This window comes from Emydura macquarii, unplaced genomic scaffold (genome assembly GCF_026122565.2).
Source record: "Emydura macquarii macquarii isolate MOO-44397 ecotype Brisbane River unplaced genomic scaffold, CSIRO-AGI_Emac_v2 contig_1390, whole genome shotgun sequence".
NCBI classification, from domain to species: Eukaryota; Metazoa; Chordata; order Testudines; family Chelidae; genus Emydura; species Emydura macquarii.
In genome coordinates this window covers 24,752,514-24,774,026 of record NW_027131527.1, presented here as the reverse complement: position 1 = coordinate 24,774,026, position 21,513 = coordinate 24,752,514, and the positions used below count along the sequence as shown (strand labels likewise).

General features: G+C 40.6%; 1 protein-coding gene across 3 annotated transcripts in view; it reads left to right on the top strand.

Annotated features, from left to right (window-relative positions):
* The window catches only part of LOC137156180 (adhesion G protein-coupled receptor A3-like), a 444,419-nt gene that overhangs the window by 87,952 nt on the left and 334,954 nt on the right, over window positions 1-21,513 (top strand). For all 3 annotated transcript variants that reach the window (XM_067552912.1, XM_067552913.1, XM_067552914.1), the window contains one exon: window positions 9,616-9,687. In XM_067552912.1, the coding sequence (XP_067409013.1) occupies window positions 9,616-9,687 (72 nt within the window). The remainder of the gene's footprint in view (window positions 1-9,615; window positions 9,688-21,513) is intronic.

Below are 21,513 nucleotides of genomic sequence, written 5' to 3'. Positions count from 1 at the left end.
AATAGTTTTGTCAGTTTGTTATGCACAAGATTTGAAATGGAATCTCTTCAGACCGTAACCTAGGCAGTGAGCCTACAGAAATATGTAATGTCAAGTGGACTTGCTACATTCTCATATTCATGTACAGCACCAATACATATTAAGAACATAAGAAATACTTGTGACACTGATTGTCTAATGACAGGACTAACTTCCTATTAGCTTTTGGGTGCATTTGGAGATGGCAGTCTTTGTTGAAAATGCACTACTTGACTTGGGTCTGGCTATCTTAGAGCTGCTCTCTCTCTTGGTGCAATGCTGCAATAGAGAAGTTAAGTGGAACACTTGATTTCACATTACTTAAGCTTATCTGCCTGGGGTTCAAGATGTCTGTTGACTTTCAGGCATGGTGTAGGGTTTCTTTCTTGCTCACTCTTAAGAGTTTTTTTGTTTTTTGGATTATGGGAATGTGTTTACTTGACAATTATCTTTTTATGGAGTAATTTTAAAACAAATTATAAACATGCACAGAGGAACTTGTACTGGACACATTTTATACCCCAATCAATCCCTCTTGAGATTTTGTCATATAGAATTAGAGTATTGTCCTTCTTTTTGGCTCTACAAAGTGTCATGAAAGCTGTAGTGATGATATACCATTTAAGGAAAGTAAGAGAGGACTTGTACTTGATTCATTCTAATGGAAGGAACATGAAGGGATATAACCTATTTAGGAAGGATTGAATGAGCAAAAGGGGGGAAGGAGAAGAGTGGTACCAGCACTCTGTCAAAAATTGTATTACCTGTTTCTGAATCACTGATAACTCAGAAGAAAATGTTCTGGAAGGTTTATAGGTCAATGTCCGAATAGATAAAGCACAAAATGGGGTATTAGTTGGTGTCTAATACAGGCCACCAAAATGGAAATTGTAATCTGTAATGTGTAGGAAAAAATGCTGTGTGGTCATGGGGGACTGTAATTTGAGTGACACATGCTGGAGATCTCATGCTGCCAATACTAAAACATCCTTGGAATTTCTAAATATTATAGATGACAATTTCCTAACTCAAAAAGTATTGTAGCCAACATGTGGGAATTCTTTATTAGACCTTAATCTTAACAGATAAAGAGGAACATCATAGAACTAAAAATTAATGGTACCTTAGGTACAAGCGATCATAACTTGATCATATTTATAATTTGCAAGCAGAATGAAATCCAGATCAGTTTTATTATATATATATATATATATATATATATATATATATATATATATATATATATATATAATTGGCACTTTAATAGGGCCAATTTCATAAAGCTGAAAACCATTATGAGCCAAATCACCTGAGAGGAAAAATTTAATCAGAAAAATGTGAATAATAATTGGGAATAACTTAGGAATACAGTACTTTACTAAATGTCCCAAAAGCCATAACCAAGAAAGAAGGCCATAGTGGTTTAAAAACCAGCCTGATTTAGAGGAGAAGAGAAAGCAGCTATAAAAAATTAGATATAGATAGCAAATGGAAAAAGGAAGTTGATAGTAATGAGTATAGAGCTGAAGTTAAGAATTGTAGAAAATTGATAAGGGAAGCAAAAGTACAGCGAGAGAAATCTATGGCCAGTAGAGTTAAGGATATATATTAGGAACAAAAAGAATCTTGACAATGGTATTTGTCCATTACTAGATGGAAATGGTAGAGTTATAAGTAATAAGGCAGAAAAGGCAGAAGTATTCAGTAAATATTTGTCCTGTATTGGGGGGGGGGGGGATATAGTCTCATCATATGTATATCGGGAGAAGCTAAACAGATGTTACTAAAATTAGACATTTTAAAATCAGCAGGTCCAAATAACTTGCATCCATGAGTTTTAAAAGAGCTGACTGAGGAACTTGCTGGACCATTAATGCTGATTTTCAATAAATCTTGGATCAATGGGAATGTTCCAGAAGACTGGAAGAATACTAAAGTTGTGACAATTTTTTAAAAGAATGTGATTCCTTGTGTAATTCTAGGCCTGTCAGCCTGACATCAGTCCCAGGCAGCATAATGGAGTGGTTGATCTGGGAATTGATTAATAAAGAATTAAAGGGGGGTTTAATTAATACTAATCAACATGGTTTTATGGAAAATAGATCCTGTAATACTACCTCATTTCTCCTTTTTTCTGATGAGATTACAGGTTTGCTTGGTACAGGCAGTAGTGTTGACTTAATGAACTTTGCCTTCTGTAAGGCATTTGACTTGTTACCACATGACATCTTGATTAAAAAGTAGAATGATATAAAATAAACAATGCATACATTGTCTCAAAATGCAATTGTAATGAAAAATTGTCATTAAGAGGGTATTTTTCTAATGGGACCCCAAAAGGATGGGTTCATGGCTTTATGCAATTTAACATTTTTTTTCAATGACCTAGAAAAAACAAAATCATCATGATAAAGTTTGCAGATGACACAAACTGGGGGAGTGATAAATAATGAAGAGGATAGGTCACTGATTGAGTGACCTTGATTGCTTGGTAAAGTAGGTGCAAACAGACTATGTGTTTTAATATGGCTAAATGTATACGTCTAGGAACAAAGAACATGGGTCATATTTACAGGATGGGGGATTCTATTCTAGGAAGCAATCACTGTGAAAATGATTTGGGGATTGTGGTGGATAATCAGCTGAACTTGAGCTCCTGGGGTAATGCAGTGACCAAAAGAACTAATGTGATCTTTGGCTGCATAAACAGGGGAATATTGAGAAGGAGTGGAGAGGCTCTTTTACCTCTATATTTGGCATTGGTGTGACCGCTGCTGGAATACTATATTCAGTTCTGGTGCCCACAGTTCAAGAAGGATGTTGATAAATTGAAGAAGATTCAGAAAAGAGCCACGAGAATGATTGATTAAAAGATTAGAAAACATGTCTGATAGTGATAAACTCAAAGAGATCAATCTATTTAGCTAAACAAAGAAAAAGATAGGGGGTGACTTGATTACAGTCCCTAAGTATCTAAATGGGGAACAAATATTTAATAATTGGCTCTTCGATCTAACAGAGAAAGGTATAACATGATCCAATGGCTGGATGTTCAAGCTAGACATATTCAGACTGGAAATAAGGTGTACATTTTTAATGGTTAGAGTAATTAACCACTAGAACAATTTACCAAGGGTTGTGCTGGATTTTCTGTCACTGGCAATTTTTAAATCAAGATTTAAAAAAAAGATGTGCTCTAGGCATTATTTTGAGGAAGTTCTATGGCCTGTGTTATACAGGAGATATCAGACTAGATGATCACAATGGTCCCTTCTGGCCTTGGAATCTATTAATCTCTAAGGGTTCTGGCCTGTAAATTAACCTCATTCCACCAGAATGAGGAGTTCCTTTGAAAGCCCATGTCTTCCGAATGTCAAGGTTATTTTAATCCTTCTGTAACTGCTACTTTGCTAGAGTCAGGGATGCTCAGTTAAAGAGATGGAAAGGTGCTGATCTTTCTATACCTTCACCAAATCCTACTAGCCTAACACTATTGCCTCAACAGGCAAGGGGAAATGTAGGTAGGGCGATGAGACTCTGCCTGAAAACTATTTAGAAAATGTAAAACATTTAAGCCCAAACACTTTTGGAAGTGGCACTTGGAGAAATAAAAGGTTTTGCTTATCTTCTAAATGTTAGTTTCATTTGAATAAAAAATTAGAAATGCCAGGTCCCTAGCGCACAGCTGGAAACTGATAATTACTTAAACAGAGGAACTAGGCAGCTGTTTTAGCAGTGTGTGTTTTATCACTGAAATCAACTAACACATCTGAAAAAAATAGGACAAGTGAAAATGTTGAGAACAGTGGATAGCAGGTGTGAAATATTTAACATATAATATTCTGCAGTGACTAATTAAAAAGAAAAAAAACTGCCCCAAGTTTAAGGTTGATGTTCTCTTATCAAATAATCACAAGTGCATCAGTTGCTGATGTTATAAAAACACTGCATGTGTTACACCTGCCAATTATAATTCACTATCTAGATACATAAAAGCAAGAATTCAGTGGGTAACTACATCAAAAAAGTTGCTTCTTTGTGTTTTTGTTTTTTCTACATCACTTCTAGATTTTTCTCTAATTAGAAACAAAATACTGCTAGAAGCAGGCGAACAGAAAAAGGGATACGGACAGAACAGAATGAATAGCACTCTTCTACTCACATAGGTACATCTTAGGTTCTTTCAGCTGCTTTTGTAAAGAAAAAAAAGGTACTGAAGTCTTCAGAGTAAATTGAACTTCAAGTACATACCTCAATTGGGCTAGGCATCTGTTACATGGAAGGGCTTGTGATTTAACCTTCTATATTTAAAAGTCCTATTTCTGTATCAAGATACTCAATAATATGACTGGAAAGTTCCAGAGGGGTAGCTGTGTTAGTCTGTATACAGCAAAAACAACGAGTGTCCTGTAGCACTTTAAAGACTAACATTTAATTTCTGTAGGCATAAGCTTTCGTGGGCTGTAACCCACTTCGTCAGATGACCATGACACTTTCCTATCCCAGTGGTGTACCGTGGGTCTCCAGCACATGGGGACCAAAGCTTGCATTGGCGCCCACCCTCATGTCCGTGGCAGCAGCGCCCTGTGGAGGGGGTGTCTGTGGGCCCATTTTCCGTTCTCCTCCACTCCCCATTCCTCCCCTGCTGTGGGGGTGGCAGGTGTGGCTGGGAGTAGGAGTGACTGGGCAGAGGTCCCCAGACCACCCGGCAGCGGGGGTGGGGGGTGATGGGCTGTGCCCTGGAGCCCTGCCGTTGGGTTGGCTGCCTGGCCCCTGCGCGGCCGGGATCCCCACGGTTCCTTGGTGTCCTTGCACCCAGCGTGCGGGCAAAGGGGCTGGGAGGATGCTGGCTTCCCTCACAGTGGGATCCCTCAGCTGCTGGCAGGCCTGAGCTGGGGTCGGTGCGGCCCCCGGGGATGTCAAAGCCCGGCAGCTCCTGGCCACCTGCGACAGTGGGGGGTAGCTCTTCCGAGGAGGGCCTGGCTGGTGCCCATTGGTCTGCCACTGTCCTAGCCCCACAGTGAATATCCTTGGAAAATAAGACTGAGACCCTGTCTACACTTACCTCGGAGATTCGGTGGCAGTCAACAGGAGTTATGCAAGCTATGCAAAAAACTTGCGTAACTCCCGTCAACGTCTCTGCTCTCTTCTGCACGTCATCTTACTGCACTGCACCGACGGGAACTGGGTTCCCGTTGACGCAGCACTATGCCACTTGTGAAGGTGGTCTTAGTATGTTGATTTCTGGATTGACTGAGCGGGTCTGCACTGACCAGTCAGTCGATCCAGAGCAATCGATCTGATGGCGGCGACTTTGCTGCCATCAGGGTAGCCGTAGCCTGAGTTAATCTTTTAGTATGGAATATCTAGCAATATTCTACAATACAACATAATGTAACTTAAATTTTGCCAATGCTGAAGTTCATACTATTAATAGAATAAAAAGCCTAACTAAGTGACTTGGCTTTGATTATGAGGAAACCATTTTCATCTGCCTTATCTGGATGTTACAGTATTCTGAAACCATGACTTATTAATATTCCACCCAGCAAAGTTTTTGGTTTTGGCTTGAATTGCATATTTCAATTATACTTAATTAAGCATTTGCTGTTTTTACATTATCATGTTTATAAAACCTTCATAGTAGTTGATACTATATACAAAATGAGACAGTATAAAGGAAATGTAACTGTTGGAAACCTAGTCACTATGTGAGAGTCTGAATTCTCTTTTTCCACCTTCTAATCTGTGACAGCCTCTCAGCAGGTGTGGAGGATGCACTACTGAAGGCCATGCTTTCCACTGCAAGGCACGTGAAGCATAAGGCAACCATTGTTAGTGCATCCCCTGGTTCTTGTGCAAGGTCACTATTTAAAAGGTCACTCCCCTTATCACACTCAAGTGCAAACCAGAACATAATCAGAACCCCTCCCTATTCCATGATCCTGTTTGCACTGTGGTGAGTATAGCCCAGCAGCATGGGACTTGTACTGCGACTTGGGGGAAACCCGAATTGGGAGCACAGGATTGCTGGTGGACAATGCCCCCCGACCCTAGCAACATAGATATATATTTGAGACCAGGCAACAGCGTTAAGGCTCCAAAATTGCGGTCTTTGTCCAAGGCGGCACTGGGGAAAGAGGAAGAATTTGTGGCCATGAGAGAATAAATGAACACCCACCCCCTCCCACAATTTACACTGCTGGTTGTAGTCATCCCAGACTTGCAGATTCTGAGGTTAAGCCTGATCCCTGCCAACAAAGCCACCAGCATGCTAAGGAAACCTAGGTTGAGGGACCCAGAGATCAAGATGGGTGGGTGGAAGGGGTCACACCTTTGAGTTTGTTGTATGTAATACAAGCAATTGTAATGAAAATTTCCACTGTCTCTTTTGGGTGACCCTATATGATATAAGTCTCCTGAGGGTAACACAGGCGGCAAGGGAGCAGATGCTGCAAATGTCTGGGTACAGACCTGGTCCTTGTGTTGCTATGCTATGTGCCCCAATGATGCCAGCAGAGTTAATACTGGAGTGGCGTGGGAAAGTGTCTTACTGTGGTGGAAGAAATAAGGCAGCTCTCCCCAGAAACCTTCTGCAAAGGATTGCGGAGTACCTCCATGAAAGTTTCCTGGAGATCTCCATGGAGATTCTTGGGTCATCATTGTGCACATAGACCGTCTTTTCTGGGGTGCATCTCCTCTGTAGCTGGAGCAGCTACTGGGAAGCAGTTATCCACTGCTCTTAACTTTTCTCTCCATATTAAATATAAAGCAAAAGAGGAAGTAGTCCCTTTGATTAGAATAGCATAGAAAACCAAGTTTGATTAGAATAGCATACTCACCAGAGGTGCCTTCCCTGGCATCATGGTTGGCCATGATGCTATCCTGTGACCGGCTAGACTGCTCCAGTGTAAAAAACAGCTCCTGGCTCTTGCGGAAAATGGATTCCCTGTTCTCCTGCCTCCCATTCTTCTCCTCATCCACAGTGTCCTCATTGTTTCTTGCGTTAGCCCAGGACTTAGAATCCTGCAAGGTATTCACGCTGCTTGTGGGGGCAGTGGTGGGGTTGCCACCAGGAATCGCATGCAGCTCATCATAGAAGCGGCATGTCTGTGATGAGGAACCAGAAAGACTGTTTGCCTCCCTTGTCTTGTGATACGCCTGCTGAAGTTCTTTGATCTTCACCTGGCACTGCTGCGTGTCCCTGGTGTAACCCTTCCTCCTCATGCCTTGCGTGATCTTTTTGTAGGTATCTATATTTCTTTGGCTGGATCTGAGCTATGCCTGCACAGATTCGTCTCCCCACAGACAGATAAGATCCACCACCTCCTGTCTACTCCAGGCTGGAGTGCGTTTGGGGCATTCATTCGTCATTATCAGCTGTGCTGGTGAGCTCTCCACGCTGATCAAAGAGGAAATGGGAATTCAAATTTTCCCAGGGCTTGAACAGGGGAGGGGCTGTTTCCTGTTCTTGGCTGCAGTACAGCAGAGTTGAAAAACATTTCAAGAGTGGTCACAGCAGAGCATTGTGGGACACCTCCTGGAGGCCAATTCAGTCAACTTATGCAACTCTGCATCTACACTGACTCTCGTTCGACCCATCAACCTCGAATGAAGCGCTACACCTCTTGTGGAGATGGAGTAATTAAGTTGATGCTACAGTCGTGTTAGATCGGCAGAAGGGACCTGGTTGTGTAGACGCATACATTATTAGGTCAACGTAGGCCAGCTTCCATTGACCAAATATTGTAGTGTAGACCAGGCCTAAGCAATATGAGTGGTTTGGCTGCAAGTTCTGCTCTAGAGAACCAAGCTTTCTGTAAGTTGGAGAGTTTTCAAGGTGATGGGATAGATCCCAAAACCCAGTTCTGGGAAGTAATTTTTAAGGCCGTATCCATTATCATATTAATCACCCTGCGTACTTCAAGACAAAAGGATTGTATCCTGGGACAGTCCCAGCACATGTGAGCCAGTATGGCGCTGAGATGTTCACATCTCCAGCAGCAGTCTGTTTTGGCAAGACCCCACGCATTATCTAAATAAACTTTCATTATATTTTAATTATGGTAGGAAATACTCAGAGGCAGATAAATTAGCATCTGATAGATTTAAAATAACATGCTATCTGAGAGGAAAAAAAGATTGTTCTCTGATAAATGTAGAAGGGTTTTTGGTCTGCTACTCAAGAAAATGCAAGATTTATAAATTTCCTCTTGGTTTTACTTTTGTGGCATAATTATAAACAATATACTTGTTAAATTACTGAAAGGGAATTCTGTGTATTGGAGCAGACTATCGTCAGTTCTATAGTATGTGTCCTGTTTCTAAAAAGACCAGGTGGATGAGGTAAAATGATTTATTGGTCCAACTTCTGGCAGTGAAAGAGACCAGTGTTTTGAGCTTACACAGAGCTCTGCGTCCTATTGGATTTTTGTTGTACCTGATATATAGGCTGGCTTATTTAACTCCCAACACTTCCTTCCACTTTGAATCTCCTATGCAAAAGAAATGGGCAGCATTTATCTCTTGAGTGGGTCATGAAATAGGTAAAACTCCATTACAGTATACTTATTCTGGGATATTACCTCACCCAGCTTGTCTCTCTCATATCCTGGGATTTACCTGGCTATAACAACACTGCAAACAACTTTTTTTTTAAAGTCTAAAATCTCAGGTAATTGGAGATTGTATTTATTCAAATTGATAAAATTTCCTCTGTATAGCTTTGTGGTGTTGTACAGTCACTAATTCAATAGCTCAAAAAGACCTTCTCACCTTCCAGCACAAACTGGAATTATTGTCACATACTGTTAGATTTTTTGAAAGAAACATTCTTCAGAGGGAGCCTGTGCCCAAATGATATTACCTTTACAAGTTGCAGTTTATCTGCTGCTTTAAAACATGGTTTCTGCATACATGAAATTACTGGGGAACTATTCAATATTAAAACATTAATAAATTATCATGGTACCATTAACATTTTTAATAGGCATTAGGGTGACGTGAGGCCAAATATCAAAACTTTTTGTAGATTGGAATTAGGGTCAAATCCTGTCCCCTCCTCTGGCTGTGAATGGCCCAGATGTAGCGTGTGTAGGCGGGCAGAGTGTTGTCTGCATTTCCTGCAAAACCCAGAACTGTGGGGAGATGGGGGAAGAGTTCATCACTGTAGTAGCAGGTCCCAAGTAACTCCACTATTGTCCTGTGGCCTGGAGGAAGAGGTTTCTTCAGAATCCCCACTTTTCCCCCCATCCTCACCCACAAACCAGCTTGCTGACTATGCAAGCATAAAAAGTAACATTCACCAGCTGTGCTTCAAATATGTGCTGTGCAGATGTCTATTAATTTCACAGTTTTCATGCTGAACCACACTGCACTTGTTGACTTGCTTGTTAAACAGGAGCATGTTGAAGATGTAACTTTCCGCTTGTGAAAATGATAATCTTTATTTTATTTACTACTATAAAGGAAAATGCAAATGAAGCAGAGAATTTTGTGATTAGTATTTTACAGAGACATAATTTACTGTAATTACATGTTCTTAATCAGCAGAATTATCATGATCTGTTAACCAGATTCTTTCATGACTTCTTGCAGAATTCTGAATAATAACAAGATCTTGTGGTTAAAGAATGGCTCTTTCTTTGGACTGAGATCCCTGGAGAGACTGTGAGTAACTGATCAGCCTCTGTTCACTTTTCATTCAAAATGTTTCTCATATTTGAAATGTAAAATAAACAGGTAATAAACTTTCGAAGTTCTGAGATGTATATCAGAATAGGATTTCTAGACAATCAAGTTAATAACAGAAGAGAAATGAGTGAACTGAGATAGAGATGAAAAATGCAGGAAAGCACTACCATCAATTTGGAACTAAAATAAATATCAAGCCAAAGGCTTGCATTGCATTGCATACCCAATCAAAGTGAAGACTGGCATATGTAAATAGTAATGATGTACTTGATATATAGCTTGGCTTATTTAACTTTCTAGATCCCTACACTTCCTTCCATTTTGAATCATCTTCTGTGAAAAGAAATTGGGCAGCATTTATTTCTTGAGTGGGTCATGAAATGGGTAAAGCTCCATTACAGATTATTTATAATTCACAGATTTTAAGAAGAAAGATGCAGTGTTTATTCTGTATCATCTATTCAGGAGTACCCAAATGAATTTAGAAAAAGAACCTCTAAGAACCTCCTGTGAACGAATCAGGAATAAAATAGTTCTTTTTAGAGTGCTAGTCCCTCTGTCTATTCCATTGTGGGGTATGTATGTGCACCATGAGCTCGAGATCAGAAATTTTTTCAGAAATGTCTGTTGGTCTGCGTCTGTGCAGTTTGTCTCTTTGTTCTCCAGTTTGAGGGCACGAGGGGCGGTGTGGATCATCTGCAGCTCCAGTTCCATCTAACCCCACTGCATGATCTGAGATGGAATTTCTCCAGGGTTTCCAAAGCTGTTCCTTTTGAACCCATAAATACTGTGAATATATTGTTTTAGAGCACTTACATAGTTTCCATTAGTTTGGTTTAGTATAGTATAGTATTAGTGTTAGATAGTTAGCTAGTCTGTGGGGAGGGCCTATCCCTCCGTACAGGGACTATTATGCCCAACGTTCCAGGTTTAGAAGCTGCACCTCCTGCCCCTGGGTGTTCCTGGCTTCAGAGGAGCACCAGAGGTGTCTATATTACCCTATAGAAGCCCACAATGCCTCCAACTGCAATACCTACCACTCCTTTCCCAGCTGAACTAAACAGGTACGGGAAAACAGACTCAAGAAATACCTTATGGAACATGCCCTGAGGCCACAGTCTGTCCCAGACAGATCAGAGCCCCTCACCTCATATGCCAAGAAGCATGTCACCAAGCTTGGTATAGGATGTGGAGGAGGCAGGAGTAGATATAAGGACTCCTCCTCTAAATCTCTTCATGAAAATAGAAAATAAGTCAGGGAGACCCCCATTGAGAACATTCCCGAATAGGGAGATCTCTTCCCTAACACCTTCTAAGTTGGGTGATGCTCATGGAACTTTGAAGATCTGTAAGGAGCTCTCCGTGGATCTGTAGGCTTCAAAAGGAAAGACAGGACTGGTGGGCTTCATACTGGCACTGACTAAACTTAAAAACTGGGACCACAAGAGCAAGCACTTGATGGCACTGTCCAGAGACAAGCATACATCATTGGTTCTGCCACATTCTAGCAAGGAGGATAACATACGAAAACCTCCTGGTACTCCAGTCCCGACAATGCAAAAAAGAAAAGCTCCTGTCCTTCTGCAAGTAAGGACAATTTCACAGCACAGGAGGACTTTATTATGTTCACTGATCTGGTGTCCCCTATTATCTCAGACCTGGTCCTCATCAGGGAGATTTTGATACTGTTGGCTCTGGGATGGAGTGAAAGGAGCTGTTTTCTGATCCCTTCTACCAGCTGGGGTTCATCATCATTTATGGTCCTGATGGCATTGCTGATGCAGGTGGATCCCACATTTTCATTTTCAGGAGAATCAGATGCAGGCAAAGAATCTTTCCACCCTCAGAAACCCTTAATTTGAACAGAGTATCCATGACCTCAGAGGGTCCTTCTCACCCACCTAGGGCAATATACCCCACCTGGGATCAGTGGTACCCATGCTTTTGCATTGTCCTCAACCTGTGTCTGAGCCAGCATGCTGGCCATACTGGGAACTGTGAGATTGGTTGCATGGTATCCTGAATTGATTTGAGTACACTGAAAATCACACCAACCATCTCTGCAAAAGGAGGAATCAGTCCCTTCTCATCCGCCGTTGGAGGAGGAAGAATTAATAGAGATTGATCTGATAGAACCACCAGCAACAATGTTGTCATCATTGTCTTCAGATGAAGCTGTGGCACCAGCTTCCTCATCTCTGCCTGACAATTTCCCGCAGTTTAAAGATCTTGTGAGGAAAGGAGCTGTCGCTCTGCAGATATCCTTAGAGGAAGTTCAAGAAACTCCTCATGAACTTCTTAATATCCTGCAAAGTGCAGGACCAAACAGTCATGCTTCCAGTCAATGAAGCCATTATGAAATTAGCAAGCTTAACTGGCACACATTGGCAAGTTGTACCACACCTCTAAAAGTATAAAGAAAAGATATGGTGTACCAGCTAAGGGTGCAGAGTTTGTTTACGTATCCAACCCCAAACTCTATAGTCATTCAGGCAATGATTGGAAGGAGCAGACAGCACCAGACCAGATCTACTCTGTCAGAGAGAGACGCCAACCACTTAGAGCTGTAGGGCAGGAAGAACTTTACATCAACCAGTCTGCAGTTTAGAATATCCAGCACACAAGCTCTACTTTCAAAACATGACTTTAAATTTCAAGAATTCACAGACAAGCTACCACAAACACAGAGAGCAGCTCCAGGCACTGATCGAGGAAGGATAGCTGATAGTTAGATCATCCTGGCCGTCTTCTGCGGATACAGCTGGACAGCATCACAAGCCATAGCTTCAGCAATAGCTATGCACGGAACGTCATGGCTTCACTCTTTGGGATTTCTTCACGACGTATGATCCAGGGAGGGCCTGCCCTTTGAAGGGAATAATCTCTCCAGCAACAAGACAGATGAAATCTTTGCTCTCACTAAAAGACTCAAGAGCATCCCTGTGGTCAATTTGGAATTTACACCCGAGTCTGAAGAGAGAGTACCATTAAAACCCCATTCTACAGAGCTCAGACAGTGCCCACCCTTTCTACCATCAAGAGGCTTATGAGCCAACCTAGAAGGGACAGATGATACACCGTAATAAACGAATAGTTCTTCCAACAATATCTTTCCTGCCTTAATCCCAGGACAAGAAATTTTATTGATGGAGACCTTCAGGAACCATGATCAATTGATGCCATTCACACTACCCAAGTTTCTTCTTCAGTTTGAATGTCACCTGGCCCACTTTTTCCATGTTTGGCAGGCCATCACAACAGACAGATGGAGATTTAATCAGACTACACTGAATTCCTCTCTCTTCCATCTCCAAACCCTGCTTCCCCATCCCTTTTTAGGGACCCCTCTCACAAAAGGAGGCTTTTCTAGGTAGTAATCTCCCTCCTCATTCAAGCATCCATAGAACCAGTACCTCTACAACACGGAGGGAAGAGATTCTACTCAAATTACTTCCTCATATCAAAGAAGTAAGGGGGCTGCAGACCTAAGACAATTCAATATTTTTATTTGCAATCTGAGATTCAGAATGCTTACTTTGGCATCTATCATCCCCGTCCAGAGGGAAGAGGTTCATGGTTGTAGGTCAGAAGGATGCCTATTTTCACATAGACATCCACCCCTCTCATAGATGGTTCCTGTGATTCACTTTGAGGAATGACCATTTCCCATTCAAGGTACTTCTATTTAGCCTGGCAACAGTGCCAAGGGATTACCAAAATTATCTCAGTTGCAGCAGCTCACTTCTATTATCATGGGTTGTCAGTCTTCTCCTACCTAGATGACTAGTTACCAACAGGGAAATCCTACCATGATGTGCTATCAGCCATCAAGGATAACATTCTGCAGTCTCTAGGACCGTGCATAAATATTGAAAAGTTCTCTTTGATGCCAACCCAGTCTATCGATTTTTATAGGAGCAACCCTGGACTTGATTGCAGCCAAGGCATTCCTCCCACAGGACAGGTTCCAGGTATTAAACATCTTGCCCATGCAATTCAGAGCCCACAGATACAAATACACTCCTGTCTCACCCTCTTGGGTAACAGTGTCTTGTACTTATGTAACCCCATTTGGGCATCTGGCTTTGCTCAAACAAATTAATCTCCTTCTGTTAAGAGGTGAGGGCCTCCCTGACTTGATGGGAGAACAAGGACCACATGTGTGTGTGAGTCCTGTTCGCTCTGACCTTACCACAGCAGTCTCTCTAATGGCTATCTCTGTTTTTGGCTGGGATATCCATCCGGGTGAATGCTTAGCACAAGGCATATAGTCAGTGAAAGAAGCCACACTACCCATAAACCAACTTGAACTGAGAGTGTTCTGGGAGGCTGCCAAACAGTTTCTCCCCCTCATGTGGTCTCACCACATTCTAGTGACGTTGGCCAACATTGCCATGATATTCTATATAAACTAATAGGGAGGAGTGAGATTCACCCCTCTGTGCGAAAGCTGTAAATGTATTTGGAACTTGTGTATTTGACATCAGAAAATTCTGTCAGCAGTGCACATACTTAGAGTACACAACACCTGGGCAGACAACCTCGGCAAGTGTTTCTCCCAGGACCCACAGGTAGGAGCTTCACAACTCAATAGGCAATATTACATCTTTGGGATTCCCTGTCCTGAAATCTCTTAGCTTCCCACAAGAACAAAAAGTGTGTGAATTACTGCTCCAGGGGAACCTTGTGTCAGAACTCCATGAGAACTCATATGTCACCTTCCAGAACCTGTTGATGCAGCACAAAGGTAGAATCAAGCATCCTGATCCCGACCCACTGTACCTGCCAGTCTGGTGTTTGGATGGGCATCAGCCTAGAGACTGTGCACTCAAGAGATGTCCAGTTCTAGTCCCAACAATAAAAGAAGGGAGTCTACTAGAAAATGTTGTGCAGCCCAGTGGAAATGATCGTCCATCAGTGTTCATAACCTCTACACTTATCCAGAAGAATCAGTCATTTCTGCTACCCTGAGCTACCTCCTATCCCTAAGGACTTCAGGACACATTCAACTCAGTACATGTTCACCTGGCACTTGGTTCAGCGCCTGCTGTCCCCTGATTGATAACTGCTCCAATTTTGCCTATCCGGTAACTATCCACTTCTTTGAAGGCTTACTTTAGATCTTTCCTCCTGTAAACAAGCCAACTCCAATGTGGGATCTTAATCTCATCCTACCATCACTCATGAAAATTCAGTTTGAACCATCAGCCTCCTGCTCACTGTTCTTTAAGATGTGTGGTCCCTGTCTGTCTTCCACTACCTGCCCTTCTTCTCCTCTGCTTCAAATCATTGCTTTATCGTTCATAGCGAAGGAACTGGAGAGGTGATCAGTCTGCACCACCCCTTATGACCTTATATTGGAGCATTAGGAGGCAAAAGATGCAGGCATGGAACAATGGCCATTGCTGAAAAAATTTCTGATCTCAGGCACATGGTGTGCATGCATACCCCATAGAGAATACAGACAGGAACCAGTGCATCTTGAAGAACTCTGGTTACAGAGCAGGTAAGTAACCTCCTTTTATAGTTACATGAAATAAAACTGTTTCCTTTTAATATTTAGATCAACCATTTGAAAATAATCTAGAGAGTTAGAAACTAATCTACAGAGTTATTTTTTCTATTTCCGTGGGCAACTAATTTTGCCAGTGTATCCAAATTGGGTAAAAAAAGTGCCTGTCTAAAAATGTTCAGTTGAAAATACACAGAAGTTATCTTTTCATCGCCCCTCCTAAAAATAACTACAATAAGGAGTTGCTTCAGAAAGAATTGTACTCAACCTCAGAGACTGCATTTCAGTGATGTATGAATCATGTTTTTATATGCAATCTCTACAGAGATTTTTAAGATTGTTCAGAATAAAAAATGCTACATAAAATCTCATCAGTAATTACATTTGAAATCGACATGAATAATGTTGTTTACATTTAAGATTTGTTATAGTTATGTATTAAGGTGTGTTATTGAGGTACTTAAATATGTGAATAATCAAACTGTTGTCAATGGGACTACTCAAATCCTTAAATGTAGGCATGTATTTAAGTATCCTGATGGATAAGGCCTAATTTAGGAAATAAGTATATGCCAAAACACATAAATACTTTACTATGTGGTTACAGAGCTAATGAATACTTTTAATATTGTTAGGTTTAATTATTATGGATTAAATGGGGAAGAGCTGTGATGTAGAGATGAACAGTTATTTAGCTCTCTAAACTATAACAAATCACTTCATTGGTATATAAAAACAAAATTTTGAAATTCTTTAAGACAAACTTGTTTGCTCCTTCCCCTACCCTCTAGAATGACACAATTACTGGATGAAAGGAAGGCAGTAAACTTAATACATTTGGATTTCAGTAAAACATCTTATATACTAGTGTTTCATGAAATCTTACACTCACAATTTATTCAAATTGCTTTGTATGTGAACACGGTCACATGAACTGAAAATTAACTGTAGGATTATAAAGAAAGGTGAATATAGAGATTGATGTGTGTTGAGATTGAACAAGTTGTTTATTGGAGGTACTCTGGGAATTGGTATTAAGTCGGCTCTGATTTAACATCTTCATTAATTATCTAGTTGGAGAAATACTGAAATAAATGGGTGATACTAAACTAGTAGATGGGTTTCAAACCACAATGAAAACAGAGATAATACAAAAAAGGACGTAGATCAATTTCATAGGTAGAAAATAAGTGAGTGTGACTCCTCTTAAAAATGCAAGATACCTTGTTGGACAAATGATCTGAAAAACACAGGTAATCGGCAGGAAGAAGAAACGTGGCATGCAATACTACTGAAAAAAACTAAAGGTGAATGTGGATAGCTTTTCAGATATCTTGTTTCCATACATTAAGGCAGAACAAACAACCCTTCCGCCCCCAAAAAAACAAGTAATGTAATTTTTTGGGTTGGATTTGCAGGAACACAGTACTACCATGGAGTAAGGAGGAAATCTTTTATCTTGGTACTCGTGTGGCCCTCTTTACCATAGTATCTGAGAACCTCACAGTCTTTAAAGTATTTATCCTCATAATATCTCTTAAAGGTAGGGAAGTATTCTTCCCATTTTACAGATGGGGAACTAAGACACAGACTAAAGGTAAAATTTTCCAAACATCTAACTATCAAAAGTTCTCAGATGGAAATGAATAGGTTTTAGGATCCTAAGCAACTTAGGAATTTTTGAAAATTTTGCCCAAGGTCATACAGGATGTCTTCCATGTTGCAGACTAGCACAATAAACAAAGGACCATCTTTCCTTTATGGATTATCATTCCTCTCTAAGATTCTAGTGTGACCTCACCTGGAGTGCTGTATTCATTTCTGGGGACAATATCCCAGAAAGAATCTGAAAAATTGGATGAGTTTGGAAATTAGAAACAAAAATGATTAGGAGCCAAAGATATTGATTTATGAAGAGAGAATAAGATCTAAATTTATAGCTTTGCTAAGAGACTACTAAGAGCTTTAGTGTTTTAAAGTGTTTATCAGAGGCCAAGTGGGTCAGTGGATAAGGTGATAGAGTAGGAGTCAGAGAACCTAGGTTCTGTATTTCAAGCTTTTTCTTAAAACTATGCACTGAGTCAATGGGCAGTCACTTAGGCCTAGTCTACACTGAAAAATTATATTGACATGGCTAGGTCAGTCAGGGCTGTGAAAAAACCACACCCCTGAGCAACATAGCAATGCTGACATAACCATAGGTGCAACTATGCCTATAGAAGGATGACTTCTGTCAACTTAGGTACCTTGGTTCGGGGACGTGATTCACTTATATTGACAGAAAACCCCCTTCTTTTGGTGTAGGCTGCATCTGCTCTTGGAACTATGCTGACATAGGTATGCCAATATAGCTCTAATGTAGACATACCCTCAATCTCTTCAAGCATCAGTTACCTCATCTATAAATTGGAGATAATTACTCTCCTTTATAAGGGGACTTTGAGATAAAGGTGAAAAATGTTATATCAGAGCTAACTATTTAATTTTTTTATTCGATGTATTTAAATTTCTATGATTTCTTCTCTGATCCAGCAAGCTATCCTTCAACACTCTATGGGCACTTTGATACCTATTGATCCCTAGGGATTCAAAGAGACTCTGTTTGCAATGCTGGAGGGCCCTGCCAGGTGCTGGGATATTGGAGAGTCCCTCGATTTCCTTAGACAAATTGTCCTGAAACAGCAATGGGAAATAAGGTTCCCACTGAATGTAGTACAAAATGATTTGATGATTGGAGAGGAAAAAGCTTCTACTTTATGAAGTAAGAAGGGCTTGGGAAGGGGAAAGGAGGTGTGTTTGAGAGCACTAATTATAGAGTTGTTTTAACTGTGATCAGTTTTATTTATTTGAATTCGATGACCACCAAGATCTGGGTGTTCTCACTTAATCATTTATCTGCCATTGCAAGGAGCCTTGGCCACTGGTGTACCTAGTTTGTGCCTGTGGCACATAATCTAGTCTTCTACTGGTTGTAATACTTAGATCTAATTTTGGTTATTGGGTTTAATGAGCAGGTGCTGCGTTCTGTTGGTGGCCTTTTGATATGAGATGATCTGGTGATCCTTTCTAGTTTTAAATTCTATGACTTTATGATAGGTCTCCAACACTAGTTGAGATGACTTACTTTCATGTGTGCTGACCAATTAATCTATTTCCACTAAAATATTCTGTGTGTAAATAGTGTTACTATAGATGCTTAAATTATACTGTGACATTCTTTGACATTCATCATGTATTTTAGTTCTGTCTCCAAATTGCTCTAAAATAAATTACTCTATCTAATCTATGCTATGCTCATTACCATGGTATCTGAGCACCTAACTGATGGATTTTTAAAATTTTGCTCTCACATCCCAATATGTCAGCTTGAATCACTACAGTGGAACAATAATTGCATATATACTGACTTTTTTTTCTTTTCAAATTATTTTGAGGTGGAACATGTCTGTATGATAAAATAATAACTTCTAAAACTGATGAACCATTTCCAAAATAATGAAACAGATTAATGAATTTCTGTTGCAACTATACACCAAAAGTAAAATATATCAGTTAATTCTCCATTAGTAAACTATTACTTGAAAAAAACCTATTGATGAAAAAGTAAAGGCAATCAAACTATTTATAGCCAGTGTGATTCCTGGCATCTGATTTTCTAAATTCCCTAATTAACAGTGAAACCCAGCTCTGACAACTACACTGCTTAAAGGGCAATATGGCTTTCAATAGCCAGAATGGCTGCCCTGGGAGTCCAGTTCCCTCACTCCATTGAATTAACCAGTGGATAGGTTGGAGTTGGGAGGCAGAACTATTGATGCTAGAGGGTACCCCCCTATTCCAACTAGGACCTAGCGTAGGGCAAAATTGTTCTGACTTCTTTAAAGTGCTAAAACACTTCTGTTGTTTGGAGCAGGGGCTCCAAGTTTTGCAGTGGGAAAACTGACTTCTGAGGTCAGAGATGTTTAAATCTGTTGACTGAATTATAAACTGTGGAAAATGGCCATTTGCACATGTCCAGTGGAACATTAAAGAGTTGCTGCTTAATTTTCTGAACATTCCAACTGTACTATGCATGAATCTAGGTCCCACTGAGCTTTCTGAATTGTTCAGAAGCAGCTACATAGAACTGAACCTCTGCATGAGACTGACATAATGGATCTTACTCCTGCCATCTTCTTCTAGCAAAATACTATTAGGCCTATGGGAGTAGGAACTTGCACAGAAGACAAAATATTGAGTTCTGATTCCACCTCTTCTACAAAGTGGTTATTAGTTTTGTGCTATTGGCCACCCTTATTATTGAGTAAGACCTTATATCCCTATCATATGAGGCAAGCAAATATTTTCATACTCTTCTCTCCATCCCCCACCATGCTGCCGTATACTCCCTCTCCATATTACAGAAGCAATAACTAAAAGATTGCACAAGCTCAATTCAGATAGACTTGGGGCTTGAACCCAGACTTGTATTATGCCAGACTCAAGTCTTAGCCATGATACACGTCAGAGAGAATCTGCCAAATCTATGTACTTGGGTATGCTGTCTTTAAATCTGCTACTCTTGCATATGTTATGCACTGTGTAGTGTCTTGTGTTTATCTTCTGTTGACTAGCCTACAGTGGCTAAAAGTCATCAGGCATCTTTGAGGAAGTGGTAAATATGCTGGGTTTCAAACCTTACTGATGATTTATTCAGAGGGCTTTTCCAAATGTGCCTCCTGAGGAGAACTTTGGCAGATTTCATATACTCAAAATGAGCCCCTACTTAGAGGGGAAGTATATAAGCAACTGTGATGAACTATACAAACCCCACACTGGGCATCAAGAGGTTAAGGAATTTATTTTGGGTCCAGCTAGTACCGTATGACCCACCTGCAGCAAATGCTTCATCTGGTGGAGCATTTAAAAGAGAGAAACAACTCATTTGGGAAGCAGAGCTGGAAGAGAGTAGATCCTACAGCTCCAGCAGTGCAGAACAGAGCAGAGGCAGGCCTAGAGTCTCTGCCCCGAAAAGGGCCTCCCTGAGAGAAGGGAGGAACCACCCCAGAGATAATCAGAGAAAGGGAAATATCTCCCCGTCTCCCACCGGTGGACCCTGGACACTGGTAATCCCCTCCCCACAACCCCCCTGCTGGTCACGGGTTGTGACCTTGACCACTAGGCCATGCTTCCATACCAAACCCCAAGGGGGAGGACCCTTACACCAACTAGTTCAGATAGTTACTGGATCCTCTTCAATTGTTGCCTAACTAAATTGCTGTCTTAGTTCCATCAGCAGAGGTCTTGCTACAGGTTTAAAGGTCCCAGATTTAAACCCTGCTGATGAGGGATATTACAGTTGCACATAATGGCATATTTTTCATTTTCTTTTTAACGACTTTTAAAATGCATAGGAGGTTCCAAATCAATCCCCCCCAAAACCGTATAACAACAATATTAAGTGTACAAAATCAAACACTCAAAAGTTATGGTATTCCAGGATTAAGATTACCCATATAGCCCTAATTCTGTCCCCTTGTGCATTATCATACATTTTTTGTTCTCCCATTGAGGAAAACTATCTGAAAAATAGCTGGGAATGTTATGGATTGTAGCCTGCTCCCTTTTATTGTTAATAATGGTATTGATTGCAATTGATATTAATGTAATGAGCCAGAGGTAATAGGGTTCTCATCCCAGAATCAGGCTCCACAGAATTAAAACTAACCAGCTGAATATCTTGTAAGGAACCCTGAGCTGTATGGCAGTGACACTCACACTGATGGCAAAGCAAAGCCTTAGCTACTTTTAATTAAACCATCAGTAAAGAATGGAGAACTGCAAACCACATAAAAAATACAGTAGAATCGCAGAGTTACGAACACCAGAGTTCCAAACTGACCAGTCAACCACACACCTCATTGGGAACCCGAAGTATATAATCAGGCAGCTGCAGAGAGAAAAGAAAAAAAGCAAATACAGTACAGTGTTAAACGTAAACTACTAAAAAAATAAAGGAAAAGCAGCATTTTTCTTCTGCATAGTAGTGTTTCAAAGCTGTATTAAGTTAATGTTCAGTTGTAAACTTTTGAAAGAACAACCATAATGTTTTGTTCACAGTTACGAACATTTCAGAGTTACGAACAGCCTCCTTCCCGAGGGGTTCATAATTCTGAGGTTCTACTGTAGCAGAAATATAATATTAAGGATATCTGTGGTATCATCTCCTGCATATGCTTGTATACTCTCACCCTTCCTTGGAGACCTGGTGGTGAGAGACACAGGACCATCCCTGTCCCTGGCATGCCCAA